Raw genomic sequence first — 18,461 nt, forward strand, 5'->3', positions numbered from 1 at the left:
GAGGTATCGGAGATTTGAAAATAATGATTTCATGTTGAAGAATAAAACACAATAGCTGTGATCTCTGAGAAGCAATCCAAGAATTAGGAGAAAGAAGAAAATCAAGGGAAAAATATTTATGGTCAAATGGTGGTTATTTTCCTTCTTTTAGCAGAAATCAACTGATTGACAACATATGCCTTATTAATATGATTAGTGAGTTGCAATCAATAATTAATAAATAATTTTATTGAGGTTGTAATAGTTTATAGCATTGTGAAATTTTAATTGTACATTATTATTTGTCAGGCACCATATAACTGTGTCCCTTCACCATTTGTGCCCAACCCCCTTTCTCCTTCCCCCTGGTAACCACTAAACTGTTCTCTTTGTCCTTGTGTCTGTTTATCTTCCACAAATAAGCAAAATCATATGGTGATCATCTTTCTCTGTCTGGCTTATTTCACTTAACATAATACCCTCAAGGTCCAGCCACGCTGTGTGAATAGCATTATTTTGTCTTTTTCTATGGCTGAGTAGTATTCCATCGTGTATATATGTGTGTGTGTGTTATATATATATATATATATATATATATATATTCCAAGCAGCAGTGTATGAGGTTTCCTTTTTCTACACAACCTCTCCAACATTTGCTACTTTGGGCCTTGGTGATTACAGACATTCTAATGGGTATAAGGTGAGAGTTTAATGTAGTTTTGATTTTCATTTCCCTGATTATTAGTGATGTTGCCTATTGGGCAACTGTGTATCTTATTTGGAAAAATGTTTGTTCATATTCGCTGCCCATTTTTTCATTGGGCTGTTTTTTTGTTGTTTACTTGTGTGAGTTCTCTATATATTATGGAGATTAACTGTTTGTCAGATATATGATTTTGCAAATGTTTTCTCCCAGTTGGTGAGTTGTCTTTTCATTTGGATCCTAGTTTCCTTTCCTTTGCAGAAGCTCTTTGGTCTGATTAAGTCCCACTTTTTTATTTTTCCTTTGTTTCCCTTGCCCGAGGAGACATGGTATTTGAAAAGATCCTTCTAAGACCTATGTCAAAGTGTGTATTGCCTATATTTTGTTCTGGGAGTTTTATGGTTTCAGGTCTTACCTTCCAGTCTTTGATCCATGTTGAGTTATTTTTCTGGGTTTGAAAAAAATAATGGTCTACTTCCATTTTTTTTGCATGTGGCTGTCCAGTTTTCCCAACACCATTTATTGAAGAAACTTTCCTTTCTCCATTGTGTGTTCTTGGCACCTTGCTTTAAGATTAACTGTCCATAGATGTGTGGTTTTAATTCTGGTCTTTCAGTTCTGTTCCATTGATCTGTGTCTCTGTTTTCATGCCAGTAGTAATGCTGTTTTGATTACTGTAGCTAGTAGTATGTTTTGAAGTCAGGGATTGTGGTGCCTCCAGCTTTGTTCTTTTTTCTCTTGATTGCTTTAGCAATTTGGGGTCTTTTGTTGCCCCATATGAATTTTAGGATTTTTTCTTCTATGTCTATGAAGAATGTCATTGGGATTCTGATTGGGATTGCATTATATCTGTAGAATGCTTTAAGCAGTATGGACATTTTAACTATGTTTATTCCTGAAACCCATGTGCATGCAATATGTTTGCATTTTTTTATGTCAGCATCGATTTCTTTCAGTAATGTCTAATAGTTTTCATTGTACAGGTCTTTCACTTCCTTAGTTAAATTTATTCCTAGATATTTTATTCCTTTCATTGTGATTGTAAGTGAGATTGTGTTCTTGAGTTCTATTTCTGTCAGTTTGTTATTAGAATATAAAAATATAACTCATTTTTGTAAGTTGATTTTGCACCCTGCAACTTTGCTGTAGTTGTTGATTATTTCTAATAGTTTTCCAATGCATTCTTTATGGATTTCTGTATTAAAAATCATGCCATCTTGCAAACACACAGAGTTTCAGTTCTTTTTTGCCAATTTGGATAACATTTATTTGTTTTACTTGTTAATTGCTCTGGCCAAAACCTCCAGTATTATGTTGAATAAGAGGGGTCTGAGTGGGTACCCTTGCCTTGTTCCTGTTCTCAGAGGGATGACTTTGCTTTCCCACACTGAGTATGATGTTGGTTGTGGGTTTTTCATAAATGGACTTTATGATGTTTAGGTAATTTCCTTCTATACCCATTTTATTGAGGGTTTTTATCATAAATGGATGTTGGATCTTGTCAAATGCTTTCTTTGCTTCTATTAAGATGATCAAGTGGGTTTTATTCCTCATTTTGTTAATTTGGTGTATCACATTGATTTATTTACATATGGTGAACCATCCCTGTGTCCCTGGTATAAATCCCACTTGATCATGTTATGATCTTAGTATATTGCTGTATTTGGTTTATCAATATTCTGTTGACAATTTCTGCATTTATATTCATCAGAGTTATTGGCCTACAATTTTCCTTCTTTGTCTTTTCCTTGTCTGGCTTTGGGATCAGAGTGATGTTGGCCTTGTAGAATATGTTAGGAAATATTTCATCTTCCTCAATTTTTTGGAAGAGTTTGAAAAGGATAGGTATTACATCTTCTTTGAATGTTTGGCAGAATTCTCCACAGAAGCCAGCTGGTCATGAATTTTATTTTGGGGGAAGTTTTGGATTATTGTTTCAATCTCTTTACATGTGACTGGTCTATTCAGATTATCCATTTCTTCTTGGTTCAGTTTTGGAAGGTTGTATGAGTCTAAGAATATATCCACTTCTTCTAGATTGCACAATTTGTTTGCATATAGTTTTTCATAGTATTCTCTTATAATCTTTTGAATTTCTGTGGTATCAATTCAATTTTCCTCTTTCATTTCTAATTTTATTTATTTGAGTCTTCTCTCTTTTTTTCTTAGAGAGATTGGCTAAGCTCATGTCAATTTCGTTTACTTCTCAAAGAACCAGCTCTTTGTTTCATTGATCCTTTCTACTGTATTTTTGGTTAAATTTCATTTATTTCTTCTCTCATTTTTATTATTTCCCTCCTTCTGCTTACTTTGGGATTTGTTTGTTCTTTTTCTAATTCTGGTAGTTTAGTTTTAGATTGAATATTTGAGATATTTCTTCTTCATTAAGATGGACCTGTATTGCTATGATTTTCCCTCTTCGGACTGCTTTTGCTGCATCCCATATTAGTTGGTATGCTGTCTTTTCATTTGCATTTCTTTCCAAATAATTTTTGGTATCTCTTTAATTTCTTCAATGATGCATTTGTTGTTCAGTAGCATATTGTTTAGTCTCCACATATTTGTCCCTTTCCCAGCTTTTTTCGTGTAGTTGATATCCATTTTCATGGCATCATGTTTGGAAAAGATGCTAGATAGGATTTCAATCTTAAATTTATTGAGGCTTGCCTTGTTTCCCAATACATAGTCTATCCTTGAGAATATTCCTTGTGCATGTGAGCAGAATGTGTATTCTGCTGTTTTTCGATAGAGTGCTCTCTCTATATATGTCAAATCCATCTGGTCTAGTTTTTCATTTAAATCCACTATTTCCTTGTTAACATTCTGTCTGGATGATCTACCCATTGATGTAAGTGGAGTGCTGAGATCCCCCATGATTATTGTGGTGTTGTTAATATTTTCTTTTAGGTTTGTTAATAGTTTCTTTATGTACCTTGGTGATCCTGTGTTGGGTGTATGTATATATATATATCTGAGCGTATGTCTTCTTGGGGGAGTGTCCCTAGTATTATATACTGCTCCTCTTTGTCTCTCATTACCTGTTTTATCTTGAAGTATGCTTTGTCAGATATAAATATGGCAATAACTGCTCTTTTTTGTTTGCCGTTAGCTGGAAGTGTTGTCTTCCATCCGTTCTCTCTAATCCTGTGTTTGTCTTTGAAGCTGAGGTGTGTTTCTGGGAGGCAGAATATTGTTGGGTCTTGTCTTTTAAGCCATCCTGCCGCTCTCTCTCTTTTGATTGGAGAATTCAATCTATTTACATTTAAAGTGACTATTGAGATATAAGGGTTTAATGCTGCCATTTTATCTCTTGTTTCCCAGTTCTTCTGCATTTCCTTTGTTTCTCGTCCTATGTATTTTGGACTACAAATTCAGTTAGGTGGTTTTCTATGATGACTTTCTTAGTTTTCTCTTTATTTATCATTTGTCTCTCTCTTCTGTTTATCTGTCTAGTAGTTACCATGAGGTTTGTGTAAAAAATCTCATAGATGAGATAGTCCATCTTTTGATACTTTCTTGTTTCCTTAGACTAAGTGAATTCCATGTCTTTCCTCTTCCTCTTCTAAGTTATTATGTCATGAATTATTCCATCTTCTTTTGTGAATTTGTGATTAAAATGATGAGATTATATGTATTTTGAGTGTTTTTCCCTCCTTTATCTTTAACGTCATAAGTAAGTTTTGCTAACCTGTTCAGCTAGAGAACTGCAATTTTCTGATTTTTTCTACCAATTTATCTCCTTTCTCAAGGCTTTGTAACCCCTCCCTTTGTTTCAGGTATGAGTGCCTTCTTGAGCATTTCTTGTAGTGGGAGTCTTGTGGCCAGGAACTTCCTTAGCTTTTGTTTATCTGCAAAACTTTTGTTTCTCCATCATATCTGAAGGAAATTTTTTAGTGGATAGAGTGCTCTTGGGTGAAAGTTTTTGTCTTTCAGAATTTTAAATATATCATTCCACTCACTCCTAGCCTGTAAAGTTTCTGCTAAGAAATCTGGTGAAACTTGATAGGAGTCTTTTGTAAGTTACTTTCTTCTGTATTGTTGCGCTTAATATTTTTTTTATTTCTCATTTACTTTTACAAGCTTTGCTACTATATTCCTTGGAGAAGGTCTTTTTGCATTGATATAGTTAGGAGATCTATTAACTTCTTTCACTTGTATTTCCAGCTCCTTCCCCAGGTTTGGGAAGTTCTCAGCTATTATTTCTTTGAACAAGCTTTCTGCTACATTCTCCTTCTCTTCTCCCTCTTCAATATCTAGGATCCTTATGTTGGATTTCCTAATTGAGTCAGCAATTTCTCAGTTAACTTCTTCCTTTCTTTTTAGTCTTAGTTCTCTCTCCTCCTCCATCTGAAGCACTTCCATATTTCTGTCCTCATGACTGCTCATTTGCTTCTCCATAATGTCAGCACAATTGTTTAGGGAGTCCAGATTTTTACCCCATTCTTTGTTATTTTCATCTCCAACATTTTTTTTGGTTCTTCTTTATAGTTTAATCTCTTTTGTGAAGAAATTATTGATTTCATTGAACTGTGCATCTGTATTTTCTGGTAACTCATTGAGTTTTTTATGATAGCTATTTTGAATTCTCTGTCAATTAGAATACAAATTTCTATGACTTCAGGATTGATTTCTGGGTACTTGTTAGTTTCCTTCTGGTCTGGAGATTTAATATATTTTTCATACTGCTTGATGGCATGGATTTGTACCTCCACATAGTGATAGCATCTGGCCACAGCTTTCACCTGCCTCCTCTGGGTGGGTATTAAGACCTCTGTATTCTGAACCTGCTTTGAGTTGTGGCTTGTTCTCTCCAGCTGCTGACTGCTTTTCTATCTGTGTGGTGATCTGGATGACTGACTTAACTGGAGTGCCAGTTGAGGGCAGGAGTGCTTTCTTTCACCTGTGTGATCCTGGGGGTATTCTAACTGTGCCCTCACTATCTGTTCTCCTTGGGTGGTAGATTTATGAAGCCACCACCACAACAGCTTAGTCACCTCTGTGTGGGGCTTTCTCACAGGCTGTGAAGAAGCTTGGAGAGTGATGATGTTCCTGCACAGTGTTGTCCCTCCCACTTCTCTCAAAGCTACATGGTCTGGAGCCGAGGGTCACTGCATTTGGGGGAAGGAGAGGAGATCTCCTTACCTCATTCCATTTCCTCTGTGGATTTTCTGCATATCCACCTTCCAATATATGGCTGAGTGTGTCTCTCAGACATCTTTTGTGTTGTGTGAATGTCTTCTGTTGGTATTTGAATGTCCTTTTCATTGTATCTTAGAGGGGAGAGCTCATTCCACCATGATGCTGATGTCACTCCAATGAATAACTTTTTAATGGAAAAATGAGTGAGAAAACCTGATTTAAATAATACCTGAGGACATCATCTTCCAAAAGAGAGATGTTTATGCTTAAACCTGAAGTTTAATTATGCACATGTAGCTCTTTAGTTAAATAATCTTTTACCACACTTATAAACTAGTAGATTATTTGGGAAAAGAGCTTATATTAGCATCATATAGTTCTGCACTGTCAGGTATAGTAGCCACAAGTCACATGAGGTTTTTGAGGCTCTGTAACATGCCTGTTCTGTAGGGAGATTTCCTGTAAGTAGAAATTGCATTGAGAATCAAAGACAGTGTAAATACAGTATGCGATATATTTCATTATAATTTTATATTGACTACATGCTAAAATTATAATATTTTGTATATATTTGGTTAAATGACATAGATTACAATCACTTTTATCTTCTTCTTTTTAGACATTTAATGTGGCTACTAGGGAATTTAAAATTACTTTTGTGGTGTCCATCACATTTGTACTGGACATCACTAGTCTTGGAGCTTCCCCTTTCCTGAATATGGTTGCTCCAAAAAGCTCCATCTAACCAAGTCCCCTAGAATCGAATGCAATCCAATTTACAAAGAATTGAGCAAAAAAATCAAGTATAATAGCAAACTAGGAAAAGGGACAGTGCTGCCTCTATGTGCATTCATTGGCAAATGGTAGTAAGAAAACATAAATAACAGAGTGCTTAGTGGTACATAAATCTTAATTGATTTACTTTCCCCAACAACCTTATGAAACACTACACAATTACTTTATCCATTCAACAGATACAAAATGAGATCTAAACAGATAAAGAGACTGTCTCAGAGTCACATGACTCTAGTTAACAAGTGGCAGTCTAATCACTCTGTACTGTTTTTAAAATAATAAGTAGATATCAATTCATTCACTCCACATATATTTCCTGGGGAACACTGTGTGAATCAAACTTTTAAGTTATGAAAGGACCTAGAGGAATGTATAAGATATGGTCTCTGCCTTCAAGGAACCTAGTATTGAAGCAAATAAGAACGCTTATATGTTTTGCCACAGGTGCACTTTGCAAGTGGATTTGATTAGAATCTCTGGGGTTTTCACCCAGCTAGTATACAATGGAGAATATGCAAATGGCATAACCAGCAGAGAAGAGTTCAGTGGAAGTGACGGAACCTGAAGCCCTTTGGCTAGTTCACGAGAAATTCATCTATAACTATAAATATATATTACCAGCCAGCTTTTTATTGATGAGACCCACATTACATCCTTATATACTTTTCAGCTTTTTCATTCTTGAAGTATTGCTAGTTTCACATCAGGGCTTTTATTAGCTGTTTTCCTGATGGATATCTGTGTTCTGTTTCTCTTCTTTTCCTCCTCACTGTGTTAAACCCCTGGGGAAATTAAAAGCAAGCATTCAGCAGCAATCCTGATAATGAAGAGAGAGGGAAATGCCCACTCAGCCCTTCCCATCAGAAGTGTACTAACAGCAAGCTCCTTGGAGGGCTCTGTTCATTCTTTTCACCATAAATTCAGAGGATGCTATATGGTTACTGGAGTCCAAACACAGTAACTGCCTTGGTCCACAGGGAATGGTAAATCCCACGAGGGACAAATGGGCCCCAAAACCTCTCTTTCAGGGCACAAATAACTTTAGCTTACATCCTCATGAATAGTCCTGGCGCTGAAACTCACTAATGAGGCCCTAGCCATCTCCCAGCATTCTTCACAAAGAGAAAGGGAGCTTTCAGCAGTTCCATAATTCCTCAGATTTTAAAAGCATTTTCCTCCCATTCTGTCAGTGTTGACTCATGCCCTGCATTTAATAAATTAAAGGAGGGCCAGGCTGGTGGCATAGTGGTTAAGTTCATGTAGTCTGCTTTGGTGGCCTGGGGTTTGCTGGTTCAGTTCCTGGGAGCAGACCTATGCACCACTTATCAAGCCATGCTGTGACCGATGTCCCATATACAAGTAGAAGAAGATGGGCACAGATGTTAGCTCACGGCCAATCTTCCTCAGAAAAAAGAGGAGCATTGACAGTGGATGTTAGCTCAGGGCTAATCTTCCTGAGAAAAAATAAATGAATAAAAAAACAAAACAATTACAAAGCAATATAGCAACATCAAAGAATATTTGGAAAATAAGAAAATAGAAAGGAATCAACTTGAATATTCCATGCCCTCATGTAATAACTCTTTTTATGTCTATACATAATTCTTTATCTAAGTATACTTTCAAATTTTTCATATATATACTATGAAATACCATTAAGTGTATCTTTTTCATGTAGGTATGCAATCTTTACAAAGAATATTGTTAAGGTTAAGTGATTTAACATGCACTTACTTATTCCTCAATTGGTTGACATTCGCATTGCTTCCAACTTTTCTTATAATGTAAAATATGGTGGGGTTAATTTTATGGGATAGGTCATGGAAGATGGATTATTCGGTCTGAAATCTGACTGACTACTGCCAGTCCTCTATTTGCTGAAGAAGGCTGATGCTGAGCTAACATCCATGCCCATCTTCCTCTACTTTATATGTGGGACACCTGCCTCAGGATGGCTTTTGCCAAGTGGTGCCAAGTCTACACCCGGGATCCAAACCGGTGAACCCCTGGCTGCCAAGAAGCACTTAACTGCTGCACCACCAGGCTGCCCCCCAAACATTTTAAAATATGATTTAGTACAACTTATTTATCTGTTCTTTTTTTTGCCTGTGATTTTGGTTTCATATCCAAGAAATCTTTGCCAAATCAAATCTCATAAAGATTTCTTCTGTTTTCTTTTAAGAGTTTAGTCCTTACATTTTGGGCTTTGATACATTTTGAGTAAAATTGGAAAGTGTTCTTCAACTTTGCGTTTAATTTTCAAAATTGTTTTGGATATTTATGTTCCCTTGAGGTTACAAATGAATTTTAAAATGCTTGAAGCATCAGAGCCAGAAGCAAGTCTGTGGACTATTCTTCAAATTACAAGATATAAAAATGTAAATGGGGTTAGTTCATAGTTAAAATATCTTTTGCAAATTTGCAAAAGGAAGCATGGTTTATGTTACAAAAATATATGTCACTTGAACAAATTGCCAGGGCCCTTGTCAATGATCTGAAGGTGACAATCACCAACAATTTTCCAGAACTGTCAACAGACATCAATATACTTATGAAAGATACCTAATAAATACCCAGCAGAATAAATACAAAGCAGATAGACAACTTACAGAGAAATTGTACATCAAAGACAAAGAGAAAAATTCAAAATGAACTACACAGGAAAGAAATTACCTAATGTAGTGACAGTTAAATTGAGAGCTGATTTCTCAACAGAAAATAAAGGAAGTCAAAAGATGAGGAATTATATCTTCAATAAACTGAGACATGGCAAGCCATAGCAGGGTCTTAATCACAGAAGTGACATCCTCTGATGTATTTTCACCTTAGCTGCTGCTGTGGAAATATCCCTTAGGGGTCTAAGACAAAGCCGGAGCCAATTTCAGAAAAGGCTAGAGAGTAGATATAGTCTGAAAACAGAGCCAGCAAGGTTTGCTCACTGATTGGATATGGTATCAAGAGAAGAAAAAGTGTCAGGATAGCACCAAGAGCTCACATAGAGCAACTGGAAGGGAGGAGATGACTTCACTGGGCATAGGGAAGTCTATATACCTTCAAATTTGGTGAATAGAACATTAGAGAAGACAATTCGAAATCCAAGTGGCCATATTAGGTAAGTAGTTGGATGGATGGGTATAGAGTGCAGGAAGAAGTCTGGACTGGAGTTGTCACTGACTAGTTGCCCAGATGCCTGAGGAACTCAAGGGTGTGTTTGAAAGCGTTTAACTGTTTTTCCAAATTGTTTTTTTTTTCCTTTTGTTTTGTTAAGGAGATGCAATCACTAACCACCCTGAATCAGACCAAGCTCACCACAAGAACTATGCCTATGATTTTTGCCTTATTTAATGCTCTGGTCCCTCCAGGAGGAGTCTAGGCCTTATTACAGTAGCCTGCATTGTATATGGAATCATGTTTTCCAACTGAGCTTGTGCAAGCAAATACGCACCTCTCCCTTTTGAATAGTCATTCCCCATCTGAGATAAATGTCCTTGCTTCCCTTTGTTTGGGGACGCCATGACTTTGGAGATGATTCTACATGGTCTCCAATTGCTGCACATATACTTTACTTTGTGAGGCAACTACTTCTGGTGCAGAGTGTGATTTAACTCACAAGGACGTGAACTCACTTTGGTTTCAGTAACAGAGTCATTGCTATACAGATATTATATGGATAAACCAAAAGCCTAAGTGAGCTTACCAGGGAAGAGGTATAGAAAATATGAGAAGAGGGCCAGTAACTGAGATGGGTGCACTGCAATATTAAGACGTGACCCTGAGGAAATGACACCAGAAATAAAATTAGAGATTTAAAAACAAACAAACAACAGTAATCTAGGAATAAAATCATTGCAATGGACACTTGAAGCCAAATGAACAAAAGCAAACAAAACATACGCATTCTCAGTTGATGTTCAAGTGCTGCTGATGGATCAAATGCAATGAAACCTGAGAATTAATTATTGAATTGATCCATATAGAGGTCACTGAAGCAATAGGCACAAATTCTCAATAGAGCTGGCACATGAAAAAAAAATGGAAGGGTAGGAATTGGGGACATCAAGAATAGAGAAACCTTTTGAAAAGTGTGATTGCAAAAGGGACAGAGATGCCACTGCAGATCAGAAACAAAGGAGGAGATTATCAGTACATTTTGCTGGGAAAATAGGTATATATGAAAAATGGAAATTTTGTCTCTCATACACCACAAATCTATTCTAGTTGTGTAAAGATGAAAATGTGAAAAATGAAAAACCTATGAAATTTTTAGAAGATAGGATATAATATCTTCAGTGACTTCAGGATCTGGAAGAATTACTTAAACAAGACAAAAAAAGATAGCATAAAGAAAAATATCGATAATTCCATGTATCTACAAACGATTTAAATACAAGGATAAGTCACAAACTAGAATATCATATAACAAACTAAAAACAAAATATCCAGCACATTTATTTAAAAATTCTTGTGTATCTATTAAAAAGGCAGAAATTTAATAACAAATGGGTAAAAGACTTGAATAGGCAATTTACAAAAGAGGAAATCTAAATGACTGGCAAACCAATAAAAGGTACTCAAACTTATCGGAATCAGATAAACAGATATTAAAACCAAATTGGGTGGTGAAATCTTGTGGCTTATACTAAATATTTATTTGGTCAATTGGATAACCAAAATATATATTTCTCGAATATATTTGATAGTCATCCACAGTTCCTGGCATACAGCTCTCAAAACCCTTGGAATTTCCTATTTTTAGAATAATAGTTGTCCTTTTCTTATGTGAATGAGATGACTTTTGGAAGCACCTAAGGGTGGGGGCTACCCCCTGATTTTTGAAGAGGAGAGGAGGGCTTGAGGTTGAATCAATTGCCAATGGCCAATGACAGTCAACCATGGTTACATAATGAAGCCTCCATAAAACCCCCAAGGACAGTTCATTGCACTAGTTTTTTAAGAAAGCTGCCACATTGGGGAACCAGAACACTTCCACATACCACTGTACTAGGGCCCAAGCTCCATAATGACAGAAGCTCCTTTGCTTGAGACCCACCCTATGTATCACTTCATCTGGTTGTTGACATGCATCATTAGTGTTGCCATGCATCATAGTCCTCTGTAATGACACTAGTTTCAGGAAGTCAGAAATCTAGAAACTCTAAGCAAATAGCACTGTATTTGGACTTCGGAGTATATGCACTTTGCTGTAAGACCCCAGTGAATGAGACAGGTCAAAACAGAAAGGAAAAGTATCAAAACTTTATGAAATTTATAATTGGTGGGATTTAAATTTTTTAATGTGTGTCTACTTAAATTAATCTCGTAGACTAAACCAGTTTAAACAGTTAAATGAAATGGTCAATTATTTCAAACAAAAACTTAGCTCTAGTAGATAGCATCTGCACAACCACAGCAATCCATCTGTTAAGCATATGTTAAAACAATCAAGAAATAGTCAGGTGGCTTCAAAACAGTGAGGGATTAGGTGACAGAAATAATGAAAATGAGGCAACATATTTGAAGATATTCTATTTTCTTGTATCCCAACTTATTGCATTTATCCTTGTTTTTCATGAGGAACTGTTTCTGCTCCCCTCCAAAGTACAGACTTCCAATGGGATTCCATAACCTCTTGCACCCGATTCATAGGTCTTCTTCTCGAAACATCCCTCTCTTTCTAGAATCACTGATTCCTCCTTCAACATCAGACTTTCCTTGTTAAAATTGAAAAAAGTGTTAACATTATCTATATTGAAAAAATAAAAATCTTCCTTTAACCACACATAACTCTCCATATATAAGTTCATCTTTCTTCTGATATTCAGAGAAAATTCCTGTAGTTTTCTCCAATTCATAAAACTCTTTCTGTCTTTAATCTACTTCATAGGGTGTTCTTCTCCATCACTTCATTGAAACTCCTCTGTGGAGAACAAAATGGACTATTAGCATGCCTACTCAGGTGATCAACTTTCTGTTTCACAATATTTGAACTATACCCAGTATTTCACATTGTGGACACCTCTCTTGTATTAGAAATACTGTTTTTTATAGATTTCTATTGCACCATCATCCTTCGAGTTTTCTAGATCTTTTCCATCCTTTTACTGCCATCTCTTAATTTCCCTTGTCCCAGTTCTTCAGTTCTTTTCTTCTCTATCTACACAGTTCCTTCCTTGTTGATCTCTTTAATCTAATCCCCTGTATTTACATCCAGATGCATAACAATGACTCCTAAAACCTATCTTCACACCTAACAACTCAAAAGTTATCCAGACAAAAATATCTAGCTTCTTATCTGACATTTTCACTTAGATATTCAATAGACATTTCCAACTTAACATGCTCAAAAAAACTTAATTCTGTGCACGAACCTTGCTTTACTATCATTTAACAAAAATATCTACCATCCACTTAATTGCTTAGCCCCAACAAGTGGGGGCTCTTCTTGATTCTCCTATTTTTCTCACACCCCACATTCTACTCATCATCAACTTCTATTATCTGTGCCTTAATAGTATATCCTCAGTTATAGTACTTCTTATCATTTTCACTCCTAAAACTCTAACATATGCCAGGAGCCTCTCTCCTCAGAACCCATGAAAAGCCTCCAAAGAGGTCTTCTTACTTTAATGCTTTTACCTACACTCCATTTGCTATAAAGCAGCCAGAGTAACATCCTCAGCAAATTAGTCATGATCTGGCTTTCCTTTACTTGAAATTCATCAATGGCTTTTTACTGCAATGTAAGTAAAGTACCAACTTTACTTTAGTCATTGCTGCTACACACATTGTAGTTGTAATATAAGTTGTTTGCTTGCTTATTTGTTCTTTTACTTTTTATTTTCATTGTCTTTCTCCCATTGGAATATAAACTTCTTACATGCAGGTAGTTTGACTATCTAGCTCACGGCTATGATGAATGAATGAGGAAGCTGTATCTGAAAGATGCAGTGCCCTTGCAAACACATTCCTTGAAATCCTGTGGTCTAGGGCATTAATTAAAACGTTTACCTTACAGAAGTCCCTTATGTCTCTGACCTCCACTGTTCTCATCTGTATAAATTAGAACTCAGAATAAGTGCTTCATTTTTTTATGAGGTTGTTAGTGGATGATAAACCTGATAGGGCATGTAAATATTAAGTTTTAGACAGATTGATCTATATGATTATAATTATAATCATTAATAATTTAATAAAGTCACCCCTTTGGTCCTCGATGAACTCCTTATATAATCAAATAGGACATGAAACATGATTTACCACATCCATTTTTTCCTCAATTCCAGGATCACTGGGCATCATGGATTTGAACCATGAGTTAATTTCTATTACCCGGCATATATGCTTAACTTTGATGACTGTGATATATTTGAAAATTAATTTTACTATCCTCCCAACCCATATGTCTGTGTGTTTCTCAAACATCTTAGAAACCCTCTCAGGCATTCAGTGCTCTCACATTGTCTTGTCTAGGGCAACATCCTTCACTCGCATCCATCAATTTTATCTTACCTGTAGATTTTTCACAAATGTGTTACAAAGAAACAAAAGTTAAATACTGCATTTCTTCATAATTTTTTTTAAAAAAAACACCTGATGATTCTAGTAAGTACAATGGCTTTTTGAGGAAATCATGTTCAGTGACTCTGCCTACCACCAGACAAATTAGAACACATAGGTAGCTACCCAACCATCTTCCTGAAAGACTGTGTCAGAGTATTATTCTAACACATAGAAAAGATGATCTTTCTCTTATCCTTTGTGGTAAGCCAGATTACAGCATGGGATCACATACACAAAAAGTAACATCTTCCCTCCTGCACTCCTCAACAAGATCCATGTCATTTAAAATTGCATGTAGGGGCCGGCCTGGTGGTGCAGCAGTTAAGTTTGCATGCTCTGCTTCAGTGGCCCGGGGTTTGCCGCTTTGGATCCCAGGTGCAGACATGGCACGACTTGGCACACCATGCTGTGGTAGGCGTCCCACACATAAAGTAGAGGAAGATGGGCACGGATGTTAGCTCAGGGCCTGTCTTCCTCAGCAAAAATAGGAGGATTGGCAGCAGTTAGCTCAGGGCTAATCTTCCTCAAAAAAAAAATTGCATGCAATTTATTTTACCTCTAAAAGATAAAATTGCCAAGCAAGAAATTTTAATTTGTGTTTCTGAAAACAATTGGACATTTATTTTGAATATTTGTGAATAGGGGAGGAGAAAGGGAAGACATAAGAAAGGAAAGAAGAGATAAAAGAAACCAAGAGGATACATCTTTTATATTGACTTTTTGTTTTATCTGCACAGTTGAACGCTACCCTCCTGTTTAATCCTTCATTGAGAACATGGCCACACTGCTCACAGAGGCTTCCATTCACCAGCTATGTGAGAAGAAGCCAACTGTCAAAATACATCCCCTGACCCTCTTCATGTACCATTGAATCTGCCCAGTGCCCTCTTGAGAGCACCTGTCACAACCTTGTTCCTCAGACTATAGACGAAGATGTTCAGTATGGGCATGAGGATGGTGTAGAACACAGAGAAGACTTTGTCCTGGCCTGGCCTGGCCTGTGGTAAGAATGTGGCAGCATACATGGTGGCCCCATAGAACAAGGTCACTGATATCATTTGAGATGAGCAGGTGGTAAATGCTTTCTTCCTTTCTTTCATTGAGCTCATATGGTGAACTGTGGTCAGAATTTGGGCATAGGAGGCGATCACCACAGAGAAAGGAATCAGCAGCATCAAAACACAGCACACATACATCACTGTCTCATCAGAGCTGTGTCTTCACACACCAACTTCAGGACTGCAGATGCCTCACAGAAGAAATGGTTAAGCTCCTGAGAATTGCAGAAGGGGAAGCTCATGGTGATGTGGGTTACGTGAAAGCCATCCAAAGACCCCCCAAATCAGAAACCTGCTGGGATCATCCAACAGACCCATTGGCTGATGAGGACAGGATAGCAGAAAGGATGGAAGATGACCACATAGTGATCATAGGCCATGAGGCCCAGCGGGAAGAACTCAGCTCCCACAAGGGAGAGGTAGGGGAAATGCTGAGCTGTGCATCCCACAAAGGACATTGTCTTTTGACCCAGCAGGTAATCAACCAGCTTCTTGGGTAGCTTCTTGAGATGTACATCATGTCAATCAAGGAGAGGTTGCTAAGCAGGAAGTACATGGGGGTGTGGAGGCATGAGTCAGTACAGCTCAGGAAGATCAGGACGCTATTGTTCATCAGCATGGTGAAAAAGATGATAGAGATTATGGCAAAAAAGACAGAGATATCCCTTCTGTTGAACAGCCCCATGAAGGTGAAATATGGAGAGGTCGTAATATACCCTTGCATTGAACCCCTGATGGCTCTGCTGTGACCTAAAATTTTCCAAATAAAATGATTACATATTCACAATTAACATAACAATATATGGGTTGATTTTTAGAAAGTGAACTTCTAAAAGTTGGAAGAAAACATTTAACAGTTACTTTGGCACTGATGCCTAGCAACTAATCTATTCTAGAATGTTTTTAAGTAAAATTGATCATTTAACATCCATAATTTCTTAAATACCTTAGACAAGATGATGCCAGCAGATGTTATTGTGCTACATGATACACATAACAACACCTAGGCGTGCGTATCATGCTATGTTGCAGGTAAACATACCCTAGTCTGGTGTGTGTGTGAACATACTACCTGAGATATGTTTCAATTAGTATCTTTATTAAATAAATCTTTATTATAGGTGGCATCACCCCCATCTTCAAAATATCACAGTTCTGGTTGTGGGTAGTCTATGCCTACCATTTAGCCACAAATACAGCTGATCCATCATTTGGGCCATGAGTCCCTGTCTACATTATGAGTATTCTTTTGGTGTCACTTCATCCATGTTGCAACAAAAGTGTATGGGAAGACACAAAGTGGGCAATGGAAACTACTCTTGCAAACTCAGACATGAACAAGTCATCCACTACAAAAGGAATTCACTGTTTTAGAATTATTTTGAACTTTTAGGAAATAAATTTTAGTTTTAGAATGATGAGTAATTAGCATTAGAATTATGATTAGCATTAACTTTAGCAATTAGCATTAACAATTAGGATTCAGAGGAAATAGCACATGAACATACATACTGAATTATAACCCATGTATTATTTTTGGAAACTGGAATTTTTTCATAGTGATTTATAATTTAAGGAAAAACTGAGTGACTGTGTTTTATATAATTTCAGGTGATGATAAAGGAAAAAAAAACCTGCAGCAAACATTTTGAATGTTAAGGATGATTTTTATGTGCTTTAGGATTAAATATGACAAGGTGAGATATATTTTATCAGCATGTTTGGGACTTCAACTGATGAAACCAGTCAATTCTCTCAATATTCTAAAAATATGTGCACTTAAGTCAATTGAACTGCAAAAAATTACCGTTAAGAATAATGACATTGTGAAGAGTTTACCTGTGCCTCGTTCTTCATATCTATTGACTCATGATCTTCACAATAAAGCTAAGCAGCGATGAACTATAAAACCCCCATTTAGCCAATGGCAGTATTGAGAGTAATATTCCTGTGGTCAGACAGTCTGTTAGTGGTGGGGGTGTTTGGACCAGGTAGTCTCAACTCTCTCTGTTTCCTTGCTTACAACCCAGAGAAACAGCTAGACTTTTACTGTAGTTATCAAATAAAATGTTCCAACAATGTGAATCTGTTAAAATTTTAACTATATGTAATCATTAATGTGACTAGTGAAAATGAGACATTTAAGAGCACATGACAAATTATTCTAATAATGACTATTTTTAAGTGAGCAAACGCTGTTTCTCATGTTTAGCTTCTTTTTTTGCCAATTTCAGAATCTTTGATGCGAGGTTTCATAAATTTCCCTGACACATGTACCGTTTCATCATCATTTACAATCTGCCTCATTTTTCTCTTACTTTTCTAGTTTCCATTAATGAAGCCCATTGAAACATGTATCTGAAGTAAAAATGCTCTCCAATTATTGGAATAGCCTAAATATTAATGGTATTTCAACTATCTCCACCAGGTCAAGTTCTAAATTGTCTGCTCATTTCATGTGCCATTATTTGAAGTTAGGAAAATAATCGCATTTCCAATTGTATCAAAAAGAACAGAATACCTAGGAATAAGTTTAACCAAAGAGATGAAAGAACTTTAGACTGAAAACCATGACATTACTGGGAGAAACTGAAGAAGACACAAATAAACACAAAAATAATCTGTGCTCATGAATTGGAAGAAAAAAATAATGTCCTTTCTACCCAAAGGAGTATTACTTTTTAATTTATGCAAACTTTATTTTATTTTATTTATTTATTTTTTAAATTTTTGTTTTTTTGGATGTACATCATATTTCAAATTCTGTATACATTACATCATGTTCACCACCCGAACACTAATTATAGTGCATCCCCTCACATGTGACCCTAATCACCCCTTTTGCCCTCCCCCTTCCCCCCTTCCCCAAGGGTAACCACCAGTCCAATCTCCAATGCTATGTGTTTTTTTTTGTTGTTTTTATCTTCTACTTATGAGTGAGATTATGTGGTATTTGATTTTCTCCCTCTGACTTGTTTCGCTCAGCATAATACCCTCAAGCTCCATCCATGTTGTTACAAATGGCTGGATTTCATCATTTCTTATGGCTGAGTAGTAGTCCATCGTGTATATATACCACATCTTCTTTATCCATTCGTCCCTTGATGGGCACCTAGGTTGCTTCCAAGTCTTGGCTATTGTGTGTAATGCTACAATGAACATAGGGGTGCAAGTATCTTTATGCCTTTGTGTTTTCAAGTTCTTTGGATAAATACCCAGCAGTGGAA

General features: G+C 36.5%; 1 protein-coding gene across 1 annotated transcript; it reads right to left on the minus strand.

The window, feature by feature from the left end:
* Positions 1-15,033: 15,033 nt before the first annotated feature.
* Positions 15,034-16,082, minus strand: LOC103544866 (olfactory receptor 2T1). The gene is given in 3 exon segments (XM_008511647.2): positions 15,034-15,383; positions 15,386-15,736; positions 15,739-16,082. Coding segments are annotated over 3 exon segments (921 nt in total). The 5' UTR covers positions 15,959-16,082.
* Positions 16,083-18,461: the final 2,379 nt, after the last annotated feature.

Source organism: Equus przewalskii, unplaced genomic scaffold, assembly GCF_037783145.1.
Source record: "Equus przewalskii isolate Varuska unplaced genomic scaffold, EquPr2 contig_R2139, whole genome shotgun sequence".
Lineage (NCBI taxonomy): Eukaryota > Metazoa > Chordata > Mammalia > Perissodactyla > Equidae > Equus > Equus przewalskii.